At 47.8% G+C, this 27271-nt stretch overlaps 13 protein-coding genes across 15 annotated transcripts; 7 read left to right on the forward strand and 6 right to left on the reverse strand.

The window, feature by feature from the left end:
- Window positions 1–322: 322 nt before the first annotated feature.
- DFL_007342 (uncharacterized protein) lies at window positions 323–2467 on the forward strand (the record flags this gene model as incomplete). Its single annotated transcript, XM_067636908.1, has 3 exons — window positions 323–808; window positions 871–2309; window positions 2374–2467. The coding sequence occupies 3 exons, from the start codon at window positions 323–325 to the stop codon at window positions 2465–2467; spliced, it is 2019 nt and encodes a 672-aa protein (XP_067488476.1).
- Window positions 2468–2911: 444 nt separating this feature from the next.
- On the reverse strand, window positions 2912–3545 carry DFL_007343 (uncharacterized protein; the record flags this gene model as incomplete). Its single annotated transcript, XM_067636909.1, has 2 exons — window positions 2912–3103; window positions 3183–3545. The coding sequence occupies 2 exons, from the start codon at window positions 3543–3545 to the stop codon at window positions 2912–2914; spliced, it is 555 nt and encodes a 184-aa protein (XP_067488477.1).
- A 324-nt stretch (window positions 3546–3869) lies between these two features.
- Window positions 3870–6237, forward strand: DFL_007344 (uncharacterized protein; the record flags this gene model as incomplete). Its single annotated transcript, XM_067636910.1, has 8 exons — window positions 3870–3995; window positions 4097–4108; window positions 4273–4965; window positions 5017–5157; window positions 5227–5343; window positions 5402–5856; window positions 5917–6048; window positions 6099–6237. The coding sequence occupies 8 exons, from the start codon at window positions 3870–3872 to the stop codon at window positions 6235–6237; spliced, it is 1815 nt and encodes a 604-aa protein (XP_067488478.1).
- A 645-nt stretch (window positions 6238–6882) lies between these two features.
- Window positions 6883–8179, reverse strand: DFL_007345 (uncharacterized protein; the record flags this gene model as incomplete). The annotated part of the gene is made up of 3 exons (XM_067636911.1): window positions 6883–6997; window positions 7063–7126; window positions 7186–8179. The coding sequence occupies 3 exons, from the start codon at window positions 8177–8179 to the stop codon at window positions 6883–6885; spliced, it is 1173 nt and encodes a 390-aa protein (XP_067488479.1).
- Window positions 8180–8660: 481 nt separating this feature from the next.
- DFL_007346 (uncharacterized protein) lies at window positions 8661–10211 on the forward strand (the record flags this gene model as incomplete). Its single annotated transcript, XM_067636912.1, has 5 exons — window positions 8661–8667; window positions 8734–8819; window positions 8901–9017; window positions 9092–9336; window positions 9410–10211. The coding sequence occupies 5 exons, from the start codon at window positions 8661–8663 to the stop codon at window positions 10209–10211; spliced, it is 1257 nt and encodes a 418-aa protein (XP_067488480.1).
- Window positions 10212–10922: 711 nt separating this feature from the next.
- Window positions 10923–11908, forward strand: DFL_007347 (uncharacterized protein; the record flags this gene model as incomplete). The annotated part of the gene is made up of 2 exons (XM_067636913.1): window positions 10923–10944; window positions 11013–11908. The coding sequence occupies 2 exons, from the start codon at window positions 10923–10925 to the stop codon at window positions 11906–11908; spliced, it is 918 nt and encodes a 305-aa protein (XP_067488481.1).
- Window positions 11909–14195: 2287 nt separating this feature from the next.
- On the forward strand, window positions 14196–14623 carry DFL_007348 (uncharacterized protein; the record flags this gene model as incomplete). Its single annotated transcript, XM_067636914.1, has 2 exons — window positions 14196–14220; window positions 14370–14623. The coding sequence occupies 2 exons, from the start codon at window positions 14196–14198 to the stop codon at window positions 14621–14623; spliced, it is 279 nt and encodes a 92-aa protein (XP_067488482.1).
- A 133-nt stretch (window positions 14624–14756) lies between these two features.
- Window positions 14757–17023, reverse strand: DFL_007349 (uncharacterized protein; the record flags this gene model as incomplete). Of its 3 annotated transcripts, XM_067636917.1 has the most annotated exons (9): window positions 14757–14788; window positions 14861–14881; window positions 15040–15128; window positions 15368–15420; window positions 15625–15685; window positions 15897–15918; window positions 16305–16327; window positions 16567–16622; window positions 16838–17023. In XM_067636917.1, 9 exons carry the CDS (start codon window positions 17021–17023, stop codon window positions 14757–14759), a joined length of 543 nt encoding a protein of 180 aa, XP_067488485.1. The 3 variants fall into 3 exon arrangements, with proteins under 3 accessions (XP_067488485.1, XP_067488484.1, XP_067488483.1); XM_067636916.1 differs by lacking the exons at window positions 14757–14788; window positions 14861–14881; window positions 15040–15128 and adding an exon at window positions 15129–15132 and having other exon boundaries at window positions 15646–15685; XM_067636915.1 differs by lacking the exons at window positions 14757–14788; window positions 14861–14881; window positions 15040–15128 and adding an exon at window positions 15129–15132.
- Window positions 17024–17849: 826 nt separating this feature from the next.
- Window positions 17850–19215, forward strand: DFL_007350 (uncharacterized protein; the record flags this gene model as incomplete). The annotated part of the gene is made up of 5 exons (XM_067636919.1): window positions 17850–17971; window positions 18060–18101; window positions 18170–18629; window positions 18691–18967; window positions 19079–19215. The coding sequence occupies 5 exons, from the start codon at window positions 17850–17852 to the stop codon at window positions 19213–19215; spliced, it is 1038 nt and encodes a 345-aa protein (XP_067488486.1).
- A 48-nt stretch (window positions 19216–19263) lies between these two features.
- On the reverse strand, window positions 19264–20808 carry DFL_007351 (uncharacterized protein; the record flags this gene model as incomplete). Its single annotated transcript, XM_067636920.1, has 6 exons — window positions 19264–19272; window positions 19511–19902; window positions 19971–20070; window positions 20143–20289; window positions 20374–20456; window positions 20583–20808. 6 exons carry the CDS (start codon window positions 20806–20808, stop codon window positions 19264–19266), a joined length of 957 nt encoding a protein of 318 aa, XP_067488487.1.
- Window positions 20809–21174: 366 nt separating this feature from the next.
- Window positions 21175–22319, forward strand: DFL_007352 (uncharacterized protein; the record flags this gene model as incomplete). Its single annotated transcript, XM_067636921.1, has 3 exons — window positions 21175–21610; window positions 22152–22239; window positions 22313–22319. 3 exons carry the CDS (start codon window positions 21175–21177, stop codon window positions 22317–22319), a joined length of 531 nt encoding a protein of 176 aa, XP_067488488.1.
- Window positions 22320–22353: 34 nt separating this feature from the next.
- DFL_007353 (uncharacterized protein) lies at window positions 22354–23617 on the reverse strand (the record flags this gene model as incomplete). Its single annotated transcript, XM_067636922.1, has 3 exons — window positions 22354–22987; window positions 23053–23312; window positions 23387–23617. The coding sequence occupies 3 exons, from the start codon at window positions 23615–23617 to the stop codon at window positions 22354–22356; spliced, it is 1125 nt and encodes a 374-aa protein (XP_067488489.1).
- Window positions 23618–23972: 355 nt separating this feature from the next.
- On the reverse strand, window positions 23973–26610 carry DFL_007354 (uncharacterized protein; the record flags this gene model as incomplete). The annotated part of the gene is made up of 9 exons (XM_067636923.1): window positions 23973–24194; window positions 24340–24415; window positions 24573–24693; window positions 24750–25074; window positions 25133–25481; window positions 25536–25701; window positions 25754–26054; window positions 26118–26310; window positions 26372–26610. 9 exons carry the CDS (start codon window positions 26608–26610, stop codon window positions 23973–23975), a joined length of 1992 nt encoding a protein of 663 aa, XP_067488490.1.
- Between the last annotated feature and the right edge of the window lie 661 nt (window positions 26611–27271).

Raw genomic sequence — 27271 nt, forward strand, 5'->3', positions numbered from 1 at the left:
AGTCCAAGTTAAACTAGTGGCATCTTGACATGCCGGGCTAAAAACTCCAGACTCAATTAGAAGACATGCCGCCTCGATAGTCAATGCTCCTCCAGTCGGATTCCTTATCACCACCCCCTCACTCGTTCAGAATCATAACTCTCCAAAGGCGCCTCACTGCATGGGGGCATCGCATCTCTTATCCAGAGATACCGCTCCCAGGGAGAACTCCAGTCTCATGTTCCCAGCCAAGTCGGTGCGACGTCTTCCCTAGATCCATCCCGTCCGAACATCAACAACACTTCTCTGTGCGAGGTTCGCCTCCGCCGTTGGCCCAACCGCCATGAGGCAAAGCTTTCACCGTTACCTTCTTCCTCCAGCAATATTGATAGTGCATGCCCTACTGCTCCTACCGATCCTGATCCCATACAGACCCGATAATTCGCCAAACACAGAATCATCACTGCAGGTCGCTTTGAATCCGGCGCGATATGCGTTTCCACTCGCCTGCATCGCCTTTGCGACAACATGCGGTTTGCGCCTCCTAGCACGATCGCAATCTTTATCTCCGTCGGAAAGCCGAGTTGCGTGGGTCGCACTTTTTTCACTTGGCGTAGCGGAAGAAGTTGTGCGATGGGGTGTCGCGAGATACCTATCTGACTTGGAAGGCGGGGGAGGAGGGTATGGCGCGAAGAATCCAGAACCTAAGCGGGGCCGCCCGATACCTGGCACCAAGGTGTTCCTCCACGCTACAAGCGTCGAAGTTGAGCCTGGTATATGGGAGGGGATCTACCTGATGGGTTGGCTGTGGAGCGCATTGGAATGCACGGTATGCAAAACAGCCTTTGAAGGGGAAAAAACGGCTTTAGAGATCATAGCTAATGTTATCAGTATACCTGGTGGTCTCTGACACCACGCGAGACCCCGAGTCGCCCTGCCTTAGTCGATGTTGAGGAGCCAGTGTCAACCTCTCGGCCCCATTCATATCACAGTTGGAGGAAGGAACACAGCAAAAAACGAAGCACAGATTCCACCATTCGCACAATCCGAGGCTTTTCTAGAAAGCCAGACATCCCGTTTACAAACCCCTACTCTGCATCACTGGAAGAACACCGTTACCAGCCAAGCAATGGCGGCAGCCTGGCATACCAAGATTTACTGAGCAAATTCGAAGACCGAGCGAGCTCCCCAGAACTAAGCCGTCGAATCGCACGGGAAGAAGATAATGATGCCGGTGATGAAGAAACTTCCGCTACCGATAACGACAACGATGCCTTAGATTCACCCTTAACCCCGACCGCATATCGCCCGGCGTATCATGCCGCGGTGCCGGCACAGCCGCCGCGACCAGCAACGGACGAAGAGGATGATCAGGAAGAGAGCACGCCGACACAACAGAAACACAATGCCCGGTTTCTTATGCCCGGGTCTATAACCTCAGATAGCGACTATTTTGGAGGACGGGAGCCCGCCTGGACCTTCAGCAACCAGATATCGCCAAAGAGACACACTCCTGAACCTACTCGTCGGCTAAGTGCTTTGATCAGCGACTCCGAGACTGAAAGTTTAATATCTGGTGCACAGACACCTCTTTTGAGTTCATCTATCCCACTGGATCAAGAACAGACATCTCTTCTAGACCATCCGCACGGTCCAAGCTACGGAAGCACCCAACAGCTCCAAACATCCTTGGGAACTTTACTTCCCCCACCCCTAGACACGCATCTAAACAAACCAGATGTGACAAATCGACCGTCAATCACATCGCACCCTAGTTATCTCTCTATCACCACGGGGGATGAGGCGGAGGACGAATCTGATACGCAAGGGAATGGCGGTTCTTTCGGTAGAGCCTACCCGCCACACCCTGCATTTTCCTCATCTTCTACCCACCAATATTTCCCGTCCCCCAATTTGTCGAACACGACTTACGGCCAGCTAACACCTACAAGCACGACACTTCGTTTACCTCGTCCGAAACTAGCCACTTCACATACTTTACCCATCAGAAGGACTAAAGCAAAGCGGCCACGAAGCTTTCCGGGTATCCCTCTACAACATGCTCCTCCAATTGAAACATCGACCCGCCCCGCCAGTAATGCTTGTAGATCTTTCAACGGAGTAGAAGTCAACTCTGTTCCGTTTATTTTAGCTATACTCTGGGCCATTATAGTTGCATTTCAACATATAGGCTACGGTTTATGGTTTGTTTGGTTCCCAACTCCAATATTCGAAAATGTCGTTCAGGGATGGAGTATTATTTTTTTCACGGGCATTGCATTTTCAAAAGGAGTATATATCGCTGAGATTAACAGTGGTTGGATCGCAGCGTAAGCACCTCTTTATGCACGTTGACAGCTCGCGATGTGAAACCTACTAACTTTGATCTGATAGGAACGGCTTGCTTTGGATCACAACGTTCGCCTGCATGGTCTCTTCATTTGTGTTATATTTCATTGCCCTTGTCTTGTGGGGTGTTTTATGGTAGCTGCACGTTACTCACCATATGCCACCGGGCAGCTTTCGATTATCATATCGAGTACCGGAGGGTTTTTGTTTGGCGTTTCAAAGCTTGCATCAGTTGTACATGTACATAAGATTATACCTCTCGGTGGCGTTTTGCTTTTTATATATGGTGCGCGGCAAGGAACAATGCGCAGTCTGCAATCCAAAGGTCCCCTATAAATCCCATTAAACCCAATTCGCCTTCCTCTTCTCAGCAATCCAAAATCGGTGTTCGAATACATCTGGACAATGTCCTGAACGTTTAGGTTATATTCGTTAGATTCTCGCACGTCTCACACGATACTAAGGGTATTGAATGACCGATGCCAGGCATTTGTGTAATGCCTACTGTACCTACTTGTTAGGGAATAAGGTTTCGTGAAATCTACTAGGTCCAACCCGAGGCCGCCCATTTGAGAGAAACTGTTCATCTGGTATACTTCTCCGATTTGTTGAGAAGAAGTTTTTTGAGGCAATCGATGTGAGCTAGCATGGTCTCATTCCGGGCGACGGCCGTGGCGGAGGTATCCATCCTTCTTTGGTTTTCACCGTAGACAACCGTGAATGCAGGGAGGACGCCGACATCGAGGATGGTGGATAGCGGGGAAAGAGTACAATTCTATTGAAAATAGACAAAGCAAGAAGGGAAAGATTAGCGATAGCTGTACCTAGGTCCCTTATTTGGTGGAAGAACTTACATCACCGATACAACTGCCCTTGCCCAGCTTGGTTCCGACCTCAATGGAAGTGGCGTCACCGATTCTCGCGGCTTGGATATGACAGTTTACCTCCACGTGGACGTAGTCCCCCAAAACGAGACCATCGATATCCGGTGCTATTAATTGTGTCCTTTCGCTGATGATACAGTTCGATCCGATTACTATGGGGCCTTCCGTGGAGTTGAGCTTGCACCGAGGGTGCAAAACAGTGTTCGCACCGATTGTTATAGGATAAGTACCGGAGAAGGAGATGGCATCGCTGAGAACAGTGGTAGGGTCGATTTTGAGAGGTGGGAGTGGAGCGGAAGAGGCGGAGGATGCACCAGAACGTTTCGGGCCCATCTCGAGCTTCCAGTGATTGGCGGATGGTGAGATCCTAGGTAGGAGGTACTGTGTACTCAAGTAAGTAGGCAGCGCACGCAATTGGCATTGACTGGTGGGACGAGGAAGCGTCGAGCAAGATCTAATCTCATCCAATCAGATCTAACCAGACAGCTTGATGTCATGGATTTACGTCACGTTGGGCGCGAACTGCACACCATCGACAACAACACCAACAACACACCCCAACCTAAAAGGATCTAGGTAAGGCCATATGCATCTATCTCCCTAGCTAGCGACAGCCTCTCGAAACAACCACCACGGCGACATTGATGATATACCAAAATGCCCGGCGCGTTTGAGGGTCTGCAGGCATTAGATCTGGGCCCGATCCCACATTCTATATGCGAGAAACTAGCTGTGACTACTACCCTCGCTATCAGGACATTTGCTTATGTATTTTTGAGATGGGTGAGTGATCCTCGATCCCTAGATTTGCCTGTCCTATATCCTCGAATATTTGAAAATCTATGTTGGGTTCATCTTGTGGCTGACTTTCTCTCCTAATTTAGATTCCTGGCCCGGTAGGTCCCTCTTACCTGTGAACCCGATCCTTCCTTCCTTCCGATCATGCTTAGTATATCGCAATTGCTAGCTCGACCGACAGCTCGAGCCCAAACGAAGTCCCGTCGACTGCTATCTGGAAACTGCATATAAAATCCTAATAACGAGTTCTGGGGGTATATAGTGGATACCTAGAGTATTAGGACCTTCGTTTGCGATTTTCTTACCTGCATATTTCGCGCTTACTTTGTCGAAACCCCTATTTACAACAAAATCCGAGTCTGATGTGACCATTCGGTCGAAGCAAGGACACCCGACTTCCGAAGGAAGCCAGGATGCCAAATCGTCAAATGGTATAGTCATCGAAGCCAAGAAAGTAAAAGTATCTACTCGCCAGAAGACAGCTCCTTGGAAGACCTTGTTACTTGGGAGTCCCAGCTTAACGGATAATCCTATTCTTACCCTCGTTTCCTTCCTGATCAATGCCCTTTGTTTTGCTGCGGTCTACGATGCTACGTATACTTTACCAAACTATCACAAAGGGCACGACCTCTCATTCGCAAGGACCGGTTGGGTATCTGACCACTCCGCGCGAATTCTTGTTAGAGAACCAAGCAGCTCGGACTACGTCAAGCATTCTCCGGTTTATGTCGTTTCTTGGAGGGAGCAGACCTATCCCGGGCCTGTCAAAGCCCCTGTACGATGGAACACGCTCCAGGTTGGAGAGTTTACCGAGGAAACAGACTATGCAGTCTCTGTGACTATTCCCGGCCTTAAACCCGGGACGAAATATCAATATCTAACCACGGGAAACCACACGGGGAGCTTCACTACAGCCCCAAAACAAGGCACCAAAGGCAAATTTACCTTTTTATCGGTGGGTTCCCCATACCCCTCGAGAAATTAGACCGTACTAACAGTGTTGTAGACATCGTGCATAAAGCAGCGGGTTCCTTATAATCCATTTACACACCCGCTGCACATCCCTGGCTTTAAGATCCTAGGGAGTCTTCTCCCGGAGCTCAAAGCGCAGTTTATGCTTTTCTTAGGGGACTTCATATACATCGACGTAGGATATTTAAAATTCCACCCGAGTTGCCCCTAGCGATATGTTCTTACAATTTCCCACATTATACAGGTCCCGATGCGCCCCGGAAAGGATATAGAGGCGTATAGGATGAACTACCGTCAGATATATTCATCTGCGGATTGGCCAGGCGTTGGGGATCATCTCCCTTGGATCCACGTATACGATGTAAGTTATTCCTACGAAGGTCGGTGTATCGGGGCTGTGTTCTAATAAAAAGCCATAGGATCATGAAATTGCAAATGACTGGGATAAGGGTGAAAGTGGCCTCTACGCAGCAGCGGTTGACCCTTACAAATCATATCAACATCAGGTCAATCCTCCTCCCGTCAGAGAAAATTCGACTTATTACACCTTCAATTGGGGGCCTGCATCGTTCTTCTTACTTGATACTCGACGCTACCGGTCTCCAAATGGAGTTGCGGATGGTCCGGAAAAGACCATGTTGGGTGCTGCGCAGCTACATGAGCTTCTTGAGTGGCTCCGTAGATCTGACAAGGATATCCAATGGAAATTTATTGTTAGCAGCGTTCCTTTGACTAAGAATTGGCAAATTAACGGAAATGATACGTGGCGCGGTTTCCAATGGGAACGCTCTAAAATACTGGAAGCTGCGTGGTCGGTCAAGGGTGCTGGTGTCGTGGTCCTGTCTGGTGACAGACACGAATTCGCAGCCACAGCGTATGTCGCCTGTTTGATATTCCAATAATTCCAGGCAGATATTATTAACATAGTTTCTAGGTTTCCGCCTCCTCCGAACTCGCCCTACCCGGCATCTGCGACCGTACATGAGTTTTCTTGTTCCCCTCTCAGCCAATTTTATCTTCCAGTCAGAACGTATAAACAAAGAGACAAGGAAGATGTTCTCATAAAGTACGGAATACTCTACTTTGTTACATTCTCCTCACTAACTTATTGCGCAGATACATACCCGATGGGAATTCCAAATTTGGAGCAGTTGAAATCGACTCTACGAGTCCTGGACAAGCAGTACTCAAATACAGGCTATTTGTAGACGGGAAAGAAGTCTGGAACTGGATCCTGACCAACCCCCGTCTGTGAGGCTATCGACCTAGCCCCGTTCGAAGAGAATGCCCTATTTGAGTACCTTGGTATGCTATACCTAAGTTGGTGGCGTCTTTGCTGTTACCGATTCCGCTTGTAAACTTCTTGGATACCTCAGTTAAACCCCCCCTCCTACCAAACTAGCTATTTAGCGTATTGCTTCCTATGTATTTAATCTTCACCAAGATAGTATGTAACAGGATTTCCTCGGTTTGGTTTCTCCAGGGGCTTGTCCCCCGCAAGAAGAGTCAGAGTGGAGTTTTTCGTTTGGCTATAAGATATAAATCCAAGTCGATAGATTTGAGCATTGAAAAGCGTTGACGATACAGTTCGAGAAAGCCACGTTAGACAAAGATACCTAGGTATTGATTCTACGATCTACCATCGCCACTATATCCGATTCCTCACCATATAAAATATAGAGCTAGAGGTCTTGTTTTTGTTGATCAATACGTAAGGAAGAACTGGTAATAGAAAGGAGATGGGTATCATTTGAGGAAATCGTATAACACTGCTTACATACAGGCGTGTACATGTACATCCGCATCTCACTTTTGAAGGGGGGGGATGACTAGTTACAACTCTAAATCTACTTGTATACTAGTCTCGAGGCCAGCCGTCAGCATGCCGTATACCTATTTTCTAATGACAGCCCTTCCAGTAATCGCGGTCGAGCTTCATCAATGCAGCTTGCTTGTGAGGGAATGCGAAATCCTTTACTTTATAGAACCCATACCGGGTTAATAATCGGATGAACCTATCCAGAATTAGTCAGGTTTTAAAAATGAATTCTCGTTAGATGAAAGAAGAGTAGTCACTTACAATTCGTTGTCCACTCTGGGTTCCAAATAGACGGATTGAGTCCTGGGGTCGGAAAGGAACATAACTGATAGTGCATTAGTGCCAATAATCCCAAGGTCTTAAACAAGTTGGCCAGAAGCTTACAATGAACGATGGAATCAAGCCATGCAGTGGACCTTCCTCTGGCCCAGTCTTCTCCCACTAGGAGATGCACACCTCTATCCCAATCCTGTATATCATTTGCGTACCGAGCTAGGTGATCTTCCTTCACCCAGTAGATATCGAAGAAGCAAGCATCCCTCCAGGTTGTAAGATTCCCGTCTGCGTCCAGGTCATTCCAGCTCCCGATGGCGGTGAAAGAATGCTTGCTGGCAAGACATGTTTCCAGGAATTTCTTCTGGTGCTCGATTGGGCCTTGTTCACCCCAGAATTCCGATACCCTCGGGTTATTCATCCATTTGTGGATCAGATCGAGGTCGGACATGTCAACGGGCCTGAGTTTGAACACCGAATTCACTTTATCCGATATACAGTGACGAGTGTAGAATGGAAGCTGCTGAGGAGGAGGAAGAGATCGTTTTGGATGGCGTATGACACCATTTGAAAGAGTATACCGGAGTGGTTTGGCAGGGAGATATCGGTGGGCATTGAGGTTCAACAAAAACAGTTCTGGGGATAATTGCCAGAAGACATTGGCAAAGACCAGATGCACTGATTTCTCCCCCTTGGTTTGAATATCTACGAGCCCAAGACGCTCCAGCTGTGCACCGAATTCTGAAGGAGCGCTGGGCACATCCGACTCGAGAATGAGTTCCACGCATCGTTCCGGAACAGGTTTGCCCTTGGGTATTCCGACGACCGCATCGCTCGTATATTGGAAGTACCAGTACAGAGCGGTCCAAACATTTTCCAAATCCTCGTCGGAACTCTGCAGCTGTACTTTAAGGCGGGTCTGTGGCTCGTTCGGCGCTGGTGTCCGGCCTAGAGCGCTTTCAGCCGTAGTGCGAATCGTGTTGGAAGGGGTTGATATCACGGTGGTGACGACCTCAAGTTCTTCCGACGGGCGAGATACTTCGGAGGCCAATGACCTGGCGACAGGAGGGTCTGTCGGCAAGTAGAGGAGATTAAAGTGGCCCATGATGATCCGATGATATATACTTTATATCTCACACTGCAGGTACTTCTTGCTTACCCAGCGTATTCTGTATGCAATTTTTCTTCCGAGCTTGGCATGCAAATGTTACCGCTAGCTTGTGGGGTTGAGGGGAATCAACAAGCATGTGCCTCGGCTCGGGACTCAACCCAGCGCCGGACGCATGGGCAAAGCAAGGCCCTCGAAAGTCCGGGGTTCACGTCGGCTTGCTGTTTGGTGCATGCGCTTGCTTCCTTCGGTCAGCTCCTGGGTACGTAAGTGCTAAGTAGCCCGGTGGAGCTGACATGTGAAATCCTGGCTAACGCCAACCATAAACCAACTATATAACATCAAGGCCGAAGGCAAATCGAGAATCCCGAACTTTATCTTGTTACCGTTACTGTACTGCACCTATATAATACCCGAGTCTCTTTTTAACAAACCGCGTATTCTGTAATACAATATACCTATATCAGATATTGAGAAAATGGCCGGTATGATATATCCGATTCGATAGACTCGAGGAACTCTGAGGATTTGCTAACAGTAGCCTGTTTCAGCCCAGCGTCTGTCCCAACTTTCGAACCAGATCTCTGGTGTCCCATCCGGTGCTCGCGATGCTTTGCTCGCGAAAAACCCTGACGATGTACGAGATGCTGTTCCTCCCAGTGTCGTAATTAATTCATCCGATAGTTGGTGCTAATTCAAGGGGGTTATTTTTTTTTAGATCGTCATCGTTTCCGCACTGAGAACTGCCCTCACCAAGGGAGGCAAGGGTGGGTTCAAGGACACAGCCGGAGCTGACCTTCTTGCCGGCGTCTTGAAGGGTGTTATTCAAAAATCGGTACGGACCCACCGAACCAAACCACATACGATACGAACATCTGAGGTCTAACTACCTATTTTTTTAACATCTAGGGTATCAACCCGGAATTAGTCGAGGACATTGCCGTTGGTAACGTCCTTGCTCCCGGTGCCGGTGCCACTGAATTCCGCGCAGCCGCCATTGTTGCCGGTTTCCCAGTCACAACCGCCGTCAGGTCGCTCAACAGACAATGTTCGAGCGGTCTCCAAGCCGTCGTCGACGTCGCCCACCAAATCAAGGCTGGTATGATTGATATTGGTATCGGTGCCGGTTGCGAAAGCATGTCACAGAACTACGGGTACGGAACACCCCACGTGTGCACGTATACTTCGATATCTCAAGCGGTTATCTAATTCGAATTGATCCCACAGACCAGGTGCCGTCTCCGAGTTCTCTCCATTGTTGGATGGGAATGTTGAGGCCGCCAACTGCAAAGTTCCAATGGGCCAACTCTCGGAAGCAATGGCCAAAGACAAGGGTGTTAGCAGGGCTTCGCAAGACAAGTTTGCTGCTGAGTCCTTCCAGAAGGCCGAAAAGGCCCAAAAAGCCGGACTTTTTGATGAAGAAATCGTCCCTCTTACTGTGTCCTTCGAAGACCCGAAGACTGGCGAGACGAAGCAGATTGTGGTTTCTAAGGATGATGGCATCCGTCCCGGCATGACTGCCGAATCGCTCGGCAAGATCCGACCAGCTTTCGCAAAGGATGGATCCATCCATGCTGGTAACGCTTCCCAGGTCTCGGACGGCGCTGCTGCCGTTTTGCTGATGAAGCGCTCCAAGGCTGAACAACTCGGCCTCAACATCCTGGGCAAGTATGTTACAGCAGCTGTCGCTGGAGTTCCACCGCTTTTGATGGGTGTTGGTCCGTGGAAAGCCATTCCAAAGGTCTTGGAGAAGACCGGCATTAGCAAGGACGATGTTGATATCTACGAAATCAACGAGGCATTCGCTTCGCAGTGCTTGTGGTGCGCCAACGAGCTAGGATTGGATTATAGCAAGATAAACCCCAAGGGGGGAGCTATTGCATTTGGCCATCCATTAGGATGCACTGGTGCGAGGCAGATTGCGACATTGCTACCGGAGTTGAAGAGGACAGGCAAGAAAATTGGAGTCACCAGCATGTGCATTGGAACGGGAATGGGGTTGGCGGCGGTATTTGTGAACGAGGCCTAGGCGTGATTGACTTTTGAAATCCAAATAATAATACCCACCCTCTGCTTTGCTTATTCGCTGGCCTTTGGTTCTGAGGATCCTTTTTTTTCTCGGAGTTCGTTCGTTCGTTCGTTCGTGTATAGTATAGTACGCTAGTTGTAGATAGTATTATAATGTTCTTACCATGATCTCAATAATTCGTATAAATAGGAATCCATGATAGGTAATTCGAATCACCGACTAAGCTGCCAAGAGTGACAGGCATATGCATGCCTAGCGCTTCGCCAGCTGCAGCCCAGGATCCTACTTCCCTGGATCCTAAGTGACTGCTGTGCTGCCAAACAAGGATCTGTACATAACATGTATGTGCACTGTCGGAGTCATCCAGGCTGCCTTGTGGCTGGGAGTACTTATCATAATGTATGCACTTAGTATGTATGGACGTCATGACTCTTCGTCACGTTCCGGTGCCTTCCACACCCTTCGCCCAACACGCCGTTTTTCTTTGCCATCGAAAGCTTGTGTTGGTGCCACCGAGCTCAGCCCCGATCCCATCCTATTTAAGCTCCTCTCCTCCTCTTCCTCCTCCCTCCCCTTCTTCTCATTTTCACTTCACAATCCCATCCTCTAAAACCATCTCAGATTTGTTGCTTGCCACCAGGAAATCACAGTTCCACCTCCACCTTATCCTCCTTTAAAGAAGTTTATCTCTCCTCACAACAACCAGACAAGATGCAGATTTTCGTCAAGACCCGTATGTTCCCTTCAGGTTTCCTAAACCCCCGGTTTGCCACCCGTTGCTAACTTGCTTGCCAACCATAGTCACCGGAAAGACCATCACATTGGAGGTCGAATCCTCCGACACCATCGATAATGTCAAGGCCAAGATCCAAGACAAGGAAGGCATTCCACCAGATCAGCAACGTTTGATCTTTGCTGGAAAGCAGCTTGAGGACGGACGCACTCTGTCTGATTACAACATCCAGAAGGAATCTACCCTTCACTTGGTCTTGCGTCTCCGAGGTGGTATGCAAATCTTCGTCAAGACCTTGACCGGAAAGACCATCACCCTTGAGGTGGAGTCTTCCGACACCATCGACAACGTCAAGGCCAAGATCCAGGACAAGGAGGGCATCCCACCAGATCAACAGCGATTGATTTTCGCTGGCAAGCAGCTTGAGGACGGACGCACTCTGTCTGATTACAACATTCAGAAGGAATCTACCCTTCACTTGGTCTTGCGTCTCCGAGGTGGTATGCAAATTTTTGTCAAGACCCTTACCGGCAAGACCATCACCCTCGAAGTCGAGTCATCGGACACCATCGATAACGTCAAGGCCAAGATTCAAGATAAGGAAGGTATCCCACCAGACCAACAACGTCTCATTTTCGCTGGCAAGCAGTTGGAAGACGGCCGTACGCTTTCGGACTATAACATTCAGAAAGAGTCCACCCTTCATTTGGTGTTGCGTCTCCGTGGTGGTATGCAAATCTTTGTAAAGACTCTCACCGGCAAGACAATTACTTTGGAAGTTGAATCTTCCGATACCATCGACAATGTCAAGGCCAAGATTCAGGATAAGGAGGGCATTCCTCCAGATCAGCAACGTCTTATTTTCGCTGGTAAGCAGCTCGAGGATGGCCGAACTCTCTCGGATTACAATATCCAGAAGGAGTCCACCCTGCACTTGGTGTTGCGTCTCAGAGGAGGTCAGTAAATTGGCTTTTGAGCGAAGGTGTGATCGTCGGTCTCCGCCGACGCTTATAATGTATTTAATGACTTTTGTCTGATCATGACGAGAGGATAACTTTGGACCTCTCTCTCTCTCTCTCCACGCTTTTTTTGATAGCCCTTTTTTTTTTGTATCCTCTCTTTCTTGGGACAAATGTAGCTCAAGAAACAGAAATAGACATCCCCTCGCTTTGTGGAGGGAGTTTCCGATAGGAACACAAGTCGTGCACTTCCGTAAACTACTATCACGTGAACTATCATTGGGAGACCGTAGCTAGATATACCATCTACATTCCAATATCTTCTCAGTAGCATCCGATACAAAGTAAAGGTCAAGGCTGTCGTTATTTGAAACGGGTGTTGCATGCCAGAGATTGCAACAAGCCGCACCGCAGATGTTAGCACATGTTAGCACGGCGAGTTTCCCCACTTCTCCTTCCTCCTCCTCCTCGACCAAGATCCCACGATATTCCTATCTCGCAGCACAGCGGCAATGTTAAGTTGAGGCCAATATGGCGCCATCCACTGCATACACAGCTTTAAGAGATCCTTTGGCAAGCAGCATGTCATGTCATCCACACTCAGCTCTCCATCTTTTTTTGTTTTTATGATACCAAGAGAGGGTCTCTTTTGACCATGCATTGACAGTACTTGCCTGGTACTTACCTACTCGGGCGCTCGTATTCCTGATGAAAGAACCTGAAATGCGGACCACCCCGGCTTATTTCCAGCGATAGCTGCGGGTGAACTGGATAACGACGATGCAAATGCTTCTGAGCTCACGAACCGAACCCGTGTTTTTACGGCGGATATGCCGGCCTCGGTGGACCTCTCTCCCCTCGGCCTTCGCATTGAGACTTTCTGCGTACGAGTTCACTATCCATATCCCTATCCTTTAGGTATTCGTTCCCTTTCAGTATAACGCACCTAAGAAAGCAAGCTCTTGTTTTCGACAATCAATTAACCCTTCTCTCCCTTGCAGACAGGCTTCATGTTTTGCCAACTCATCGTGCATAACCGCAAACTAGCAGCAACTGCCTGTATTCCCTGATCAAGCACCATGCACATCATTCGTCTCACTCATGCACCAGGAAGATGCAAACATGCAATATGCACACTGTTCGAAGCAAGCAAGCAAGCAGCATGCCGCTCAGGTTTCAGCAACCCGATGTTCGAACCTCATATCTGTATCAGCAACTTTTTGACGGGATGAACTGGATTAATGGCAAAGCTCTGTCTATTCTTCTGCTTCTTTCCCTAATCCTTCTGCTTCTGCTTCGTCTTCTTTTCCTTGTTCCCCCTCCCCCTCCTTCTGTCATTCGCTCATCTGAAGGACATCTGCGTCTTAGATGTCGTGACAATTGGGAGCCGTGCCGTGTCGAGAGGATAGAATATACCAAGTCATTGATTAAGCTGGTATCAATTAACGAGGACACCAATGCGGGCGGCTGCGTCGGGATAGACATGCTCGGGCTGCTTGGGCGCCGGGCTGTCTAAAGTCACTCCCTCAATGGGTCTTGCGGGATTGCCTTTAAATCGTTCCGACGAATTGTTCCCGCATTCTACTCGACCGCCTCCGCAAGTGCGTCAACTAATGCCAGGTAGCAGATTGTTTGCATGGTTTCTAATGCAGTTTTGCGGCTTAACGAAGTCATGCTTAAAACGTTACATACATGCATGCATACTGTCTGCACTATTTCCAAGCCCTCGTTTGGGGGCAAACTTGAGCACAAAGAGACCAGAGGCAAAACAAAAAAAAAAATAAGAAGAATAAATCAGTGATTGCTCTCCCCTAGCTGCATTGACTCATGATCTGGTCTCAATGTTGAGGAGCATATAGAGGGGTCTTTCCGTTCCACAATCTGACGGTGATTCTCGCACTCTCACGCACGCACGCACACTCGCATAGCGTCTATTTCTCTATCCAACTCTCTGCGAGGAATTGGCTGGCGATTGTCTTTTTCTCTCCCTTCAGGTTGGCTCTCTCCTATTTAGATGTCCATCCCACCATCGCTTCGGGCGCGTCTTCTTCCTGGTAACCGCCCGGTACATCATATAAACCTCAGTAACTCCCAGCTGACCGCGATACTATCCCGTTTCCTTAGGTTTTCATCGAGCTCTGCAGTCAACCCTCCTAAGACGAACATAACCAGGCTCATTTTGCCAAATACGGCATACTATTCAACTACATATTACGGAACTGCTAAAAAGCCTAGCAGCTGGAGACAATAATCGGAAACCACCCGAAGCTCAGCTGCTATACGGTTCACACGATGTACTACATTCTATACCTCTCCAGTATGTCATTGACCCTCAATCGGATATGTTTCTACACGTTTACAGAATGACTCCGTATGGAACTGTTGAATATCAAATTTGTTATTGAAAGATAAAGGCTAGAATCGCTACCGATATATATGCTAAAACAAGCTTATCCTTTTTCTTAGGTCTCTGTCGTCGTCGAAGGTGGCCCGACCCGCACTATGAAGTGCTTCAATGCAACGGCGGCTATAGCTGTATTGTCCGTGTCAACCATCGAGAGTATTATTGCGAAAATGTATCGGAATCTGAGGTCCTTGCTCGGGAAGCTGCAGCACAACGTGCTTATCAGTTCTCCGTGAACGAAAGCCAATTCGCAAAGGCTGCCGGCGTAATTGTTGCCCCGTCAAAAGCAATCTATGCGAGCACACCAATTATGTGAAAAGTCCAAGTACAAAAATGGCGGATGCGATCCTTATTGTCTAGGCACACTTGGTGACTCTCCTGTTTCGGCGTCCTTCATGTAATGGTGCGAGGTTGAAAGCCGCCTATGACATCCCATTGTGTTGTAGGGGTCAAAAGATGTTGGGCAAATCGGCGGGTAAGGCTGACAACGTGGAAAGGTCAGCGCCAATTGGCGAGGTTTCATATCTCGTTCATAGCACATCAATGTACATACTTATACTACACAGGCATGTCCCTAAAGTTGATTTTTTTGAATGCCCAACCCTTCAAAGCGTATGTTGAAGCATCGAAGGCGTTAGAGCCGGCGGTTGGTTCGAATTTTAGAGAATCATATATCGCCATACAATTAGAGCCTTTAAAATGGGCCATATTGTTTTCTAATATGCGCCTAACATTTAGGGTCGTAACAAGAGCGCATTGGTGCCGAGGATTCCTGCATCATGGAAGGCCAATATTCCAAGCGCTCTCCGACCTCAGTACAACTAGCTTTTAACAGACAAAGTCAGCCACCTATCTTTGCGATCTTTTAATTTAGTCGGGTATGGTTTCTGGTTCTTTGATTGGAGTGTGTTTTCAGATTCGAACCCGGTCATGGGTAATTCTCATCAATGTTGGCCCCGATATGGGATCAACTATGTTGACCGTCGTGAGAAAAAAATGAAAAGGATCATCAGGTAGTGGCAGTTGGAAAGGGGTTCGGGGAAGACTTATGTAAGCTTACCTTGTTGTAATCATAAGAACTGTGAGGTAGGGTGTTGCAAGTTGGTTGCGTACCTATCTAGCTCTGTTAGTGGGGCCGAATCTTTTAGAGAAATTTCACCAAGTATGAATATTCGGACATGTGTATTATGTGCTCAGTCGTAATTCATATCGCCAACGCCACAAATGGGCTCGGACATATGCTTGTCTTTTGTTTGAATTGGAAGATCATCATGGAGAAGGGGGACAGGTGAGATGGTGTATAAGAGCCACACTTACACTGAGGAAGATGTCACTTACAACACTCAAATTAAACCGGACATCGCAGTCGCCTACTATTCTAACAGATCAAGAATCTTGTTAGTCAATGTCAAGGACCAAAATAATTTATAGAAGGGCGGCAGATGGCATGACAGTGTTCTTCGATCAGTTTTTGCATGAATGGTAAATTGGTTGATGTTCTCGTCATCGGAAACCCGAATAAGACTCGTCATCAAAACTTCATCAGGTGAACTCTAGGGATGTAGGGTTGGATGAGGGGTGTGCCATACCCATATATTCGCAGAGGCGTTCCTCAGATCATATGATTGTCCTGGTACTTTGCGAACAAGCTGTTAGCTCCAAAGCTCCGGTTCGCACGGCGGCCACAGGTTCAATATGGTGTCGCAACATAGAAGCATTTGTTCAGCCGGCGAGGTTTTCTAGGCCTGCCATGGAATTGCGTTTCGGCTCATAATAATCCATAAGGATATCGGTGCCCAGTGCAGTTTCATCATTTTGCTTCTAGAATAATGGTGCTTATAGGTCTTCGCGACGTACTTAGACGAGAGCATGGGAAGGGTTAGTTCTCCAGTTTATGGGATTATGATGCCCATGGATAACGGTAGTGTTAGGTTGTTGGAAGGCCGATGGGGGCGAAAGCATAATATCAAGTGTTTCCAATCATCCCTCTTGTGTACCAGATCTAGCACTAGGTTTAAGACTGGAGGATCGTTAGCCTCATGATTTCAATCTCAAATGTGGTCCGAGGCCGCTTAGGCCCGCTCGTGCGAGTTCAAGAGAAACAAAATATTATCAGAATTTAGCCATTTTATATCCGCATTATTCTTTAGAGAACTTGGACGGTAATTTCCATTTGCGTATAGTTGTTTATAAGAAAAGTCATCACGTGATATGGAGGGAGACAGATAGAATTGAAGGGGTTGTGAGGCACTGCCTTACCGTATATCTCGTCTTGGACACATCCGTGCGGCGTCATTAACCACTAGCCTAGGCGTCTAGAAAGGTATTAGCTTTAGGTCCCTTCGAGTGGAGAACGGGGCTATTGAGCAGCGAAGAGTAAAAAGAAGATTATAAACCAATCAGACTGACGTGCGCACGTTGAGTTTCATTCCTCTGTTTTAGAGGTCAAAGACTCTAGTTATATGTATCGGTGTTGGAGTCATCATGAGAAATATGTGGGAGAAGGATTGATTGGAGAAGGGATATTTACCTGGATGTGAGTATTGGTGATGGGGATGAGGTGGTGAGGTGAGAGAAGGAGAGAGAGAGAAAATAACTGGTGCGGAAAAAAAAATATATAATATTTTTCATGGTGGTTGGTCTTGGCATAGAACACCGCATGCTGTTGTTGTGTGTCACGTGATGAGATCATCACAACACATGACAGGGGTGACATTGTGACACATGCCGGATAAACCCACAAGCTAAAGTCCCTAGAGCCGGCGCCGCGGGAAAATTGGTTCCGTTGCTTGTGCATATCATAGCCAACAACAATGCCTTTCTTACACAACTTCAGTTTTATATTTCAAATTTATATGCATTTAAGTACTTTACTTGTCGTATGCTGATACTTCTAGCTTCTTCAGCGAGCATTGTTATCTTAAATTTGTCCCGCCCCGCAGACCCGGACAATTAGAATTCAAAGGCGCCATTTATCCGCTAACGTCCACCCGACAGTGGCCGAGAGTGGTCGGTCACCAACTTTTGGCCTGTGTGCTATCCGCCTCTCGGGAAGCTTCCGATAACAAGACGCTTCTAAATCCCGCTTGCCATCGGGATGTGAGGTCAAAATATCAAGGTCAACCAGGCTTGCGACCCGAAGAGAGGCAGGCACTATTTTCTTAAATGCTGGCTTATCCAAAAGCCCTTACGTACTTACCCAAGTACTTAAAAGCACCCGTGTGTATCTGCTCGACCTTGACCGTCTCTTTTTCCTTCCGAGCGACGTCTATATATATTAACTTCGGTTGCCCTCCATTTTTGGTTTCGATTCACCACTTCAACTCTGCTTGCTGTAATTTAATCCATTGACCTTTCGAAGCTTTCTTCCCTCGAGTTCTTCTCCCTTTATATATTTACAGACATTCCAATAAATCCTATACGCTCTTGTGGGAGGGAAGCATAGTATAAAACTACAAACGATCCCCATACATACTTTATATATATACCAGCGGCAGTATCAGCCCTCATACTAAAAAAATAATAAGTAAAATAAAGATAAAATGGATCAAAACGGGAACGGTTGGAAGGTTCACAGTGAGATCCAGACCGATATCGTCACACTCACCAGATATCTCACGGAAACCCAACATGCGCTAGGTTCAACGGCAACCGGCGATTTCACGTAAGCTCATCATAGATACATTACATATTAGCTAGTATATTGGCTAGAACGTTATATGTGGTTTTTAACGCTTTTGATTCGAAAATAGGCTCCTATGCCATGCATTGCAATTCTCTTTCAAGAGCATAGCGTAAGCTACCCCGGCTGGCGTTTCTTTAAATTTCCAAATGCGGTGCGCACCAGCTAACGCGTTCATAGCTACTACATCCGGAGGGCAACATTGATTAACCTCGAGGGTCTAGCCGGTTCGGAAAACAAGACGGGAGATGAGCAGAAGAAACTGGACGTCATTGGCAATGAAATCTTTGTTAACAGCATGAGAAGCTCTGGGAAAGTGAAGGTCCTTGTCTCCGAGGAGGAGGAACAGGCCTTGGTTTTTCAGGGCTCGGGCAAGTATGCTGTTGTCTGTGACCCGATTGATGGATCCTCGAATCTTGATGCAGGCGTCTCGGTGGGCACTATCTTTGGGATCTTTAAATTGGACGACCACGCGGAAGGCAAAGCCGACGATGTTCTCTTACCGGGAACCGAACTGGTTGCCGCAGGCTTTACTATGTACGGTGCATCCGCAAACTTGGTTCTCACCACGAGGGGCGGCAACGTCAATGGCTTCACATTAGACAATGCGCTCGGGGAGTTCATTCTCACCCATCCGAACGTGAGTAGCTTGCAATTATTGGAAAATAATGCGCAAACCATTAACTCAATGCCCGGTATAGATGAGGATGCCCGAGACACGATCGATCTACTCTGTTAACGAAGGGAACAGCCTTTATTGGGATGAGTCTTGCAAGAAATACTTTGATAGCATCAAGTACCCTACCGAGAAGGGTGCTAAGCCCTATTCGTCCCGATACATCGGCTCCATGGTCGCAGACGCTTATCGGACTTTATGCTACGGCGGAATGTTCGCATACCCTGCTGATAAGAAGAGCCCGAAGGGCAAGTTGAGAATCCTGTACGAGTGCGCTCCAATGGCGATGGTGATGGAAAATGGTAAACTTCCCCTTCTTTTCTTTCTTTCTTTCTTTTCTTTCCCTCTCTGCCTTTGGTATGGTTTCGATCTTATTGAATATGTGGGCTAATGTCATTGCTTCCGGGTTCTAGCTGGCGGACAAGCTGTAGATAGCAACATGAGAAGGATGCTTGAAGTAGTCCCAACCCACATTCATGACAGATCGGGGATATTCATGGGTTCTTATGGGGAGATTGAAAAGGTCAAGGCTGTCTTTGCAAAATCGTGAAAGCGGTCTATCGGAGCATGTATGTATCGATGCATGAGCCCATGCAGCCTACCATTTCTTGGGGGTTTCCATTTGTCTTAGCCAAGGGTATTGTATACAAGTATGATAAATACTTTCGCTGAGAGGCCCAAAAGTCCATGTAAGAATGGCCATATATACATGTCTTTCTACTTTTATTGCTTCATATACGTCATCCTATATACTCCTGTGGTTGGCCGCCCCTAAATAAAAGAGGCCAGCATATCTATCATTTATTACCTGGGGCTTTGGGTGGTCTTTTTGGGAATTCTCGTACTAGAATACTGCAATCTACCTCTCGGCAGAGGGACCGCCGCCTCTCAGTTGGAACCAGGGACAAGAAGTCCAACCCGCTAGCCTTCTCGATCATTTCCACAGGCACAGAAAATTCAGCGAGTGGGGTCTTGTTGTCAATTGGTGCATTGGGGAGAACAAATGCACCGATTGCCACAGACGCCGTGGGGCTAGGAGCAGCTCCAGACTCCCCCAGAATGATCTTGTAAAAGTGTGTCGGGACGGCGACATTTGGCGGTGATCCAATAACTTCGTACGAAACGCGATACTTGCCATCGCTGTCAAGCTTTGGTAAGTAGAGGGGGCCTGTAATGACACGGATCGACCGATATTTTGCAGTCAGACGCCGACAAAAGTCCTCCAGGTGAGCCCAATCTATAGATAGCTTGTCAGTTCCACCCCTCTAATTTGCCCGGTGGCAGGTCAGGGGAAATGTCACCCACAGTCTCGGTTAAAACCTTCTCCTACTTGTGGGCACATGTTCGTCAAGTAAAAGGTTTCGTCCATGGCTTGTTGGTTGAATTTGGCGTCTGCAGCGGGTGCCTTTTGATGGAATGATATCAGCATGAGGGTTATTTACACAGACACGATCGGAACATATATGCTTTCACGTACCATGTGGCCACGATCATACCCACTCCTAAAGTAATCCTTCAACCTAGCACGAAAGATCTCCGGGACAGCTTGATCCTCCAAAAAGACGCTGTTTCTCCGGTCTCCTTTAGCACCAGAGAGGGACTCGGCAGTGATATGCTCAGCTACCTAAGAAATAATGGAAAGTATGAGATCGAAGAGGTTATCTTCTAGGCTATGGATCAGAAGTTGAAAACAGTGATTAATGCGTACCCATGCTGGATTCCTCATTCTGCGATCATAGACCGATATGAATGATGTCCTTGAAGCAAGATCATTGGTTGGCCCGGGAGCTCCTATAACCCGACGTAAGCTTGGGATCTTAACATACCGACTTCGATATCTTGGTGAGAAAAAAAAAAAAAAAAAAAAAGAACCTCTGGGTAATGTATACCTAAGTAGTATACGTGTGCATCCCTTACCATAGGAAAACCACCCACTCGGATCTATGATGTTCTTGGAGCCACTTTGAACGTTTTCTGTTGTTGTGAGAGCCGGTGTGGAAGACTTCGCAGTCGAAGGGCCAGAGGGAGGAGATATCGTAGACGCAGGCTGCGCTTGGCCGTCGCGTTTACCCAAGAGCATTGCAGTGACAGCCGCCCCAGCAGAGGCGCTGGCGGCAGCTATCAAAAGCATTGTCTTGGCCATTCTGGAAGACAAAATGTGGTTGCGTAAACTGCAGCGGTCTCGAAGCCGGTAGTTACTTACTTCCTTCTCGCCAGGGATGTTATATTTTGGCGGTGATAAAATTACTTTTTGGTGTTGCCGCATGTGGAAGTCATGCAGGCCAAGATGCATCCCATGGCCGCAACATGTGTCCGCCGGTCGCCATGTGCGCCTTTATGCTTCGTTCGTTCATATACACAAACTCAGCGAGGGTATAACCACTTATTTAAGTACTATATATATATACCTACCAAGTAAGAAGTAGGTGTATACAGCCCGCAATGTTCGCTCAAAGCATTGCATCGGTTACGGATCGCAAACAGCACAGGAATATTAGTATCAATATTGATGGCCCAGGAACCAGTCGTAAAACCTGCGCCTGGCTATGACGCCGAGAGCTATAGCTCCGAAGAGGAAAGCAGCAGGCATTCCAGTATTTTTCAAGCAAGTCTCTACTTCGTGGAAGTAGAAGATGGGAAACAGCCTGCATTTGTATCTGGCTCGGATCACCATCTGGTGTCTGGCCAGGCTCGGGACGAAACAGGGACTTTGAGCACATCTGTCGATAGCTGCGCAACATTGGTCCCAAAAGCTTTGGACACAGTTACCGTCGATTACATGAGCAGCGATACGGTTGACCTCGATCTCGATCTCGACGACCCAAAGGTAGAACCCCTTCGTGTCTACACGAGCCCAATGGAACCAACCGAACGACCGCCTGCCATGCCAGTCCCTCCAGCCAAGAGGCGTGCCGAAGCTCTTGCTGAAATACTCTTCAGGCAAGGTAGGTAGTCTACTTGAGTACTCAAGCATCTACGCGAGAATGAAAGGGGACTAGAAGCGTGTATATATATATATATATATATTTACTAAGCTATCGCGGACCTGGGTCTGCTTTATATCAGATATGCAAACGTACGGCCTTCATGTGAGTACTTCGGCTGCTGCGATGTCGTACATCCGACAGAGTGAGTACCATGAAGCCCTTCGTGCGACAGAATTCAACTTCAGGTCCATCCAATCGCAGCAGCGGGGGTATGGCGACCTTCGAAACCATCCTTTCTACCGTGTAGCTCGGGAAGACACCCCGCTTCTCCGGTCCGGGACCTGGGATAACGAACGAGCAAGGCGGAGACAGCAACATCGAAGTCATTCAAGCGGCCGAGAAAGGGCTAGTGGCAGCTCAGCGAGCTGGGAAACTGGAGTATGGGGCGGATTATTGGCGATTCTATGCTGCATAGTTGTTCCCATAAATGATTATACACAACAATCACACGGCGATTGGTACTAAGGAACAGCTGATGGGTTGGATACTACTGGGATAGCAGCCGTCTACGAAAACACTATTTTGAACAACGCTGAGAAAGTAAGGGTTCTTGTGCCGGCAGACAGGATGGCAAGGCAAGCGCAGAGGTTGGTGGATTTTGGGGAATCCCGAATAAGGAGAAACGTGTAACAGGCTAAGAATCAAATCCGGGCAAAGCAGATCCTGAATATATAGGGGGGGGTGTCATATATATCAAGCATTCAGAGCGCTTTCTTCGCATGAGTATATTCTTCAGCTTCCCAGCTTTTCATCCAATTGCCTTTCCTGTTGTATTTCCGCTCTTCCTCGAGCTTGACTTCTCGTAGAAATCTCTTCCTTTTTAACCCCCACCCAAGGAGAATGGGCAAAAAGTGCCAAACATCAAACTCAGGCCACATACAATCCACAAACTCTATATCTGTGTCCTGGTGTGCTTGCCAGAGCATGAAATCCGACAAACGTTCAACCCCCGATGTTCGGATCAAAAGGTCTAGCGGAGGATTGTCGGCAGTGAACAAGTGCTCTGTTACCGTCTGCTCACTGATATCTTCTAAATCGAGGATATCACGATGACGAACCCCAGCAAAGTCGACATGTTCCCTTAGCGGTGCTGATGCCGTGTGTGGGGACCCACTGACTACGGTTGACGCTGATGTTGTGTTTGAAGCTGGGGACTCGGATCTACTCTGTGAGCTAGTTTCGTGTATCGTATCGGCTGCTTCGGGATTCTCTTCGGTCAACGTTTCCAAGTGCTGTCTATGCGGTCTCGGCGGTGCAGCAAGAGCAACTATCGACTGGATCGCGGATGTAATCTCGTCGCGGGAGGTATAGGGGAAACAAACGTTGAGAATAGCCCTTGATCGGGTCGGACGAGTTAGAATTGGAGCAAAAAGGCAGGCCTGGTGGTTTCATGGTCATACTTATTATTATGCTTTGTAAGCTCAGTTGCACGGTCAATCGCATCCAAAACTTCTTGGTTCACTAACGACCGATGCCCTAATATACGAATTTTAGCGCCGTAGCGGTCGAGAAGATCTCCATGTTGTGAAAGCTGGGATAGTTTGATTTTGGCGATGTCCATCAAGGCGTCAACTTCATATTTAGACCGTTTGAAATTCTCAATCGAGAACGCGTAGATTGTAACAACTTTAACACCGGCCTTGTAGCAAATTTCGAGTATCTAGGGAATCGCATGCAGTTCATGTTCAGCGATCGTGGCTGGGCCGAGCCAACATGTCAACGGGAGTAAATTACCTTTGCCAGTGCTTCGAAGCCTAAGTTATGTCCTTCCGTCGTTTCGATATGGCTTTGCCGCGCAAATCGCCGGTTTCCATCCATGACAAAAGCGACATGCTGAGGGATAGGTCCTTGTCGGAGAGCTCCTATCAAGGCCTCCTGCAGCCGTAGGCTTAGCCATTCTATCGGGGGAAGAGAAGAGAACCATCTGCGCGTTCTCAGGGATGTTCGGAGGCCGCTTGATGACATCGTGTGCGAGTGATGAATTACAGTATTAAGAAGAGGGATGTATTTGGAATATGTATTCGACAGTTAACGTTAGGCATAAGTCATGCGATGATTTGGGGCCTTGACGAAAACTGGTGGGTATTTGGTATTTAAGGAGAAGAGCAGGGTAAAGCAGGGCAGCTCTGCGACGACAGGAAAGGACATACGTCAGAGTGCACCGCCAGCTTCGGCGCCCAACAGCCGAGGCCACGCGCCCTGCTGGCTGACGGGCGCAGAAAATACAACAAATTCAACGCACGAAGACAAAAGAAAGAGAAAAAAAAAAGAAGACAATCATATTATCCCCCAGCCTGCTAAAAGAATAAATACTCTTCCATTATGACCAATCTCCAGCCTTGAGATGGTTCACCGTGTCACTTGTTTTGATAACTGATCTGGGAGTCTCAAAAACAGCGGGTTCACGGGTTCCTTCCTCTTCTTGTTCAAGGGCCCCGTCCGCATCCGTTGGCAGCCCAAATCGGAGCGGTTTTGACTTGTGGTTCTCCTGGGTTGGTTCCGTTCCTAAATTTGCTGTTAGGGGGGTGTCTGACAGGTCGTACTTAAGAAAGTCGATTATATCAGTCAGTTGTGAACGTCGGTGAATCCAGAGATCCCCACCATGTCTAAAACTTGGCGGTGAAAAGCAAACAGAAGAAGGGAAAAAATAGGGGGGGGGGGGGGGGAAATAAACAGCGGATACTCACGTGGTGGCTAATGTTGACAAGTGGGTCAAGGAGGTTCTCTTCCATTGATTTTAATGCTTCACTTGTCTCAACGATTCTAAATTTATTCGGTGATCTTTTGGTTGCAACCTTTCTGGTGTTAAAGACGCATATATAGCCTTTTTCTGCGAGTACCGAGAGAATGCCCGTGACAACCGATTGTCGGAGCGATTCAATCCCTATTAATACCTAGTAAATGGAACTGTTGAACGTACATCGAGGGGTCGTCGGCATCCCAGTACCTATAGTTTTCATAATATCGTGAAATGTTTTCCCAAGTGTACTTCGCATGAGGCACCAAACGATCCTTCGCGCAATCGTAAACAATTTCATTTCCTGCAGGAGATAAAGTTCGTTCTTCCCAAGCAGGCATGTGTAACACACGTGCATACTTCCTATTCGAGGGTCGCTATGCCCAACAAATCCATAGCATTCGCAATGCTGCCACTTCTCGCACAAATCGCATTGAATCTGTTCGTTCAGAACCCCGATTATTGTCAGCTGAAGCATCATTATAGGCTGGGGTTCGGCAATCAGAAGGTTATACAGAATCCATGCCTTCGGCCTCCACGCCGCATTCACACTTAATTTGATTATTCCCGGCTTGTCGTCCGCAACCCTCATCTTGATCACTTCCTTGGACCGTTTTCGATAGCTCCTCCAATTTGAGCTCTCCAAGGCGCAATTGGGGGACAATTGATATTGATCGACAAAGTTCTAAACCGGGCAGTGCGTTTTCCTCTCGAAGTCTTTTGTTTCTAGTGGGAAAACAAACACTTTCAGGTCCCTGTGTGGTAACTCGATCCGTACGTGCAGTTCCTACAGTGAGGGTTTCAAACGAAGAGCCATCAATACCTCTATGAGTTTCACTCGGTATCAACATGGGGTCATTTGTGATGCCATGTACCCCACGAGAAAAACCATTCTGGGAAGGGAGACGGGTCCCCCATCCGGGGCGCGGCGGATGGTCGTGAGATGGTGCAAATTCTATGAAATTATGAGCACCTACGGGTCCGCCATGGCGCTGCCTCTTCGGTAGATGCGGGGTTCCGTCTTCGGAATCGCTCGCGTCTGCTCGGGTTTCTGAGAAAGGTCGTTTCCCTGAGGTGACTCGGGCCTGGACTCTGGACTTGTTTAGCTTGGTTCGGGGAATCAGAGAGCTCGGTAAAATGCCTTACGTATGTAGCCCTGTTTCCATAATTCCGAAAACTTCATCGCTCAAGGCGTTAGATACATCGTTGTCGAACCAAAGAGGTTTCCCAGTTGATTGTGTGAACATAGGCGGTGTCCAGCCCTCTGGCGCATCAGACGTATGATACAGTCTGATAGTAAGATATCGGTTTTCTAGTTTCATAGAGTTAGACCGAGTTTACGGGTCAGGGTGAAAAGAGCTTACCAGGAAGTAGGTCCAGATTTTGAGTTATAACAATTAACCGCCGAATCAAAGCCCTTACAGACCGGTTGATCTGAGCGACATCCAACAATTCGGCCGACTGGTCACAGATGGTACCATTCTGGATAGTCGTACTCATAATTATGTCTTTGATGTCTACCGATTTCCCGGATTCTTTTCTGCGATAGTTGATAGAGAAAGTATACGCTTCTTGGATAATTTCCGGATGATCTATATCCAAGAAAACGGCTAGTTGGAAGGCTTTGAGGTATCCTTTGCTCAAAGCACCAAAAATACCCTTTTCCTGTACAAAAATCATCAAGGTAAGTATAAAAATGTATTGGGGTCAATTGTAGCATTTTCTTACAATCAAGTCAAGTAAGGTATCGGCTTCAGAAGAAAACCCACGCCGGATAAGTTTCACTCGGGTTCCCGACTCTTTCTTCTTCCTCGCCTTGTCGGATTCTTGGCTAGCAGCTCCGGATTGGGTTTGAGGTTGGAGCTCGTTAGCTGCCCCGCCGTAGCTCATGTCGTAAAAGCTTTTTTCGGGAATTAGGCCTCTAGGATTTTCTTTGTCAGTCTTTTTTTTCTAGGCTAGGGCGTTGGAGCGGGTGAAGGTACCGAAGATATGTGACGCAGCCAATCGCGGCATTGATAAGATCTTGGACAACTTTCTGGCTTTGCCGTTCTACAGGGAGAATGGTCTGATGCTGCTCGAGATCCGCTGATATCTTCGGCCTTGTAGCTACTGCCTGCGCTGAGACAAAGGAACCGTCTTGACCTAACACCTTCCGCGATAACAGAGGCCTCGCACCTGGTTGTTGTTGAGGGCAGGATTTCTGAAGCTGGTTAACCGGCATTGTGTGAATATTGAAGAATTGCTTGTGTAGTGGTGGTAATGGTGGTGGGTGGTATCATATGATGGAGGGCGTAGTCCTGCTGATGAATTCTGGATGTCAGCTTATAAGCAATATAGAAGTCCCTATAGCAAATACGTAAGTAAGTACCTGGGGGGGTAGTTCCTAAGTGCCCAGCCCAGGTGTGTTGTGACTGTTGTATTTTCCCTTTGCAAACACCTGCCGGCTGCCATGGAGGACAGACTATTACGTTAACATGTACTTTTATCTACATGTGCATGCTTGGTAGTATTTTGGTAGCGGCAGACCCAGCTACAGTTTATTCTGACCTACTTGCTCCTGGCTTAATACTTTGTGGGGGGTTGGTTTATGCATTGGGATTATTCTGAATATTTCAGCGGACAAAGCTAAGCTAACAGGTGCACAGCTATAGTAACCAAAGGTATCATGCGGCCGGAAGCTCCCCACGAAACGTCGATGCTGCACCCGGCCGGCTTCGATGACAACGACCCCCGCTTCTTTATGCAATTAGCGCTCGACGAAGCCAAGAAATGCACACCATCGCAAACAGCCTTTTCCGTAGGAGCTGTCCTCGTAGACAGCACTATTCGGCCCCACAGGATCCTGGCAACTGGCTTTTCTCGTGAGCTTGAAGGAAACACAC

Source organism: Arthrobotrys flagrans (assembly GCF_004000055.1).
Source record: "Arthrobotrys flagrans strain CBS H-5679 chromosome Unknown unitig_8, whole genome shotgun sequence".
NCBI classification, from domain to species: domain Eukaryota; kingdom Fungi; phylum Ascomycota; class Orbiliomycetes; order Orbiliales; family Orbiliaceae; genus Arthrobotrys; species Arthrobotrys flagrans.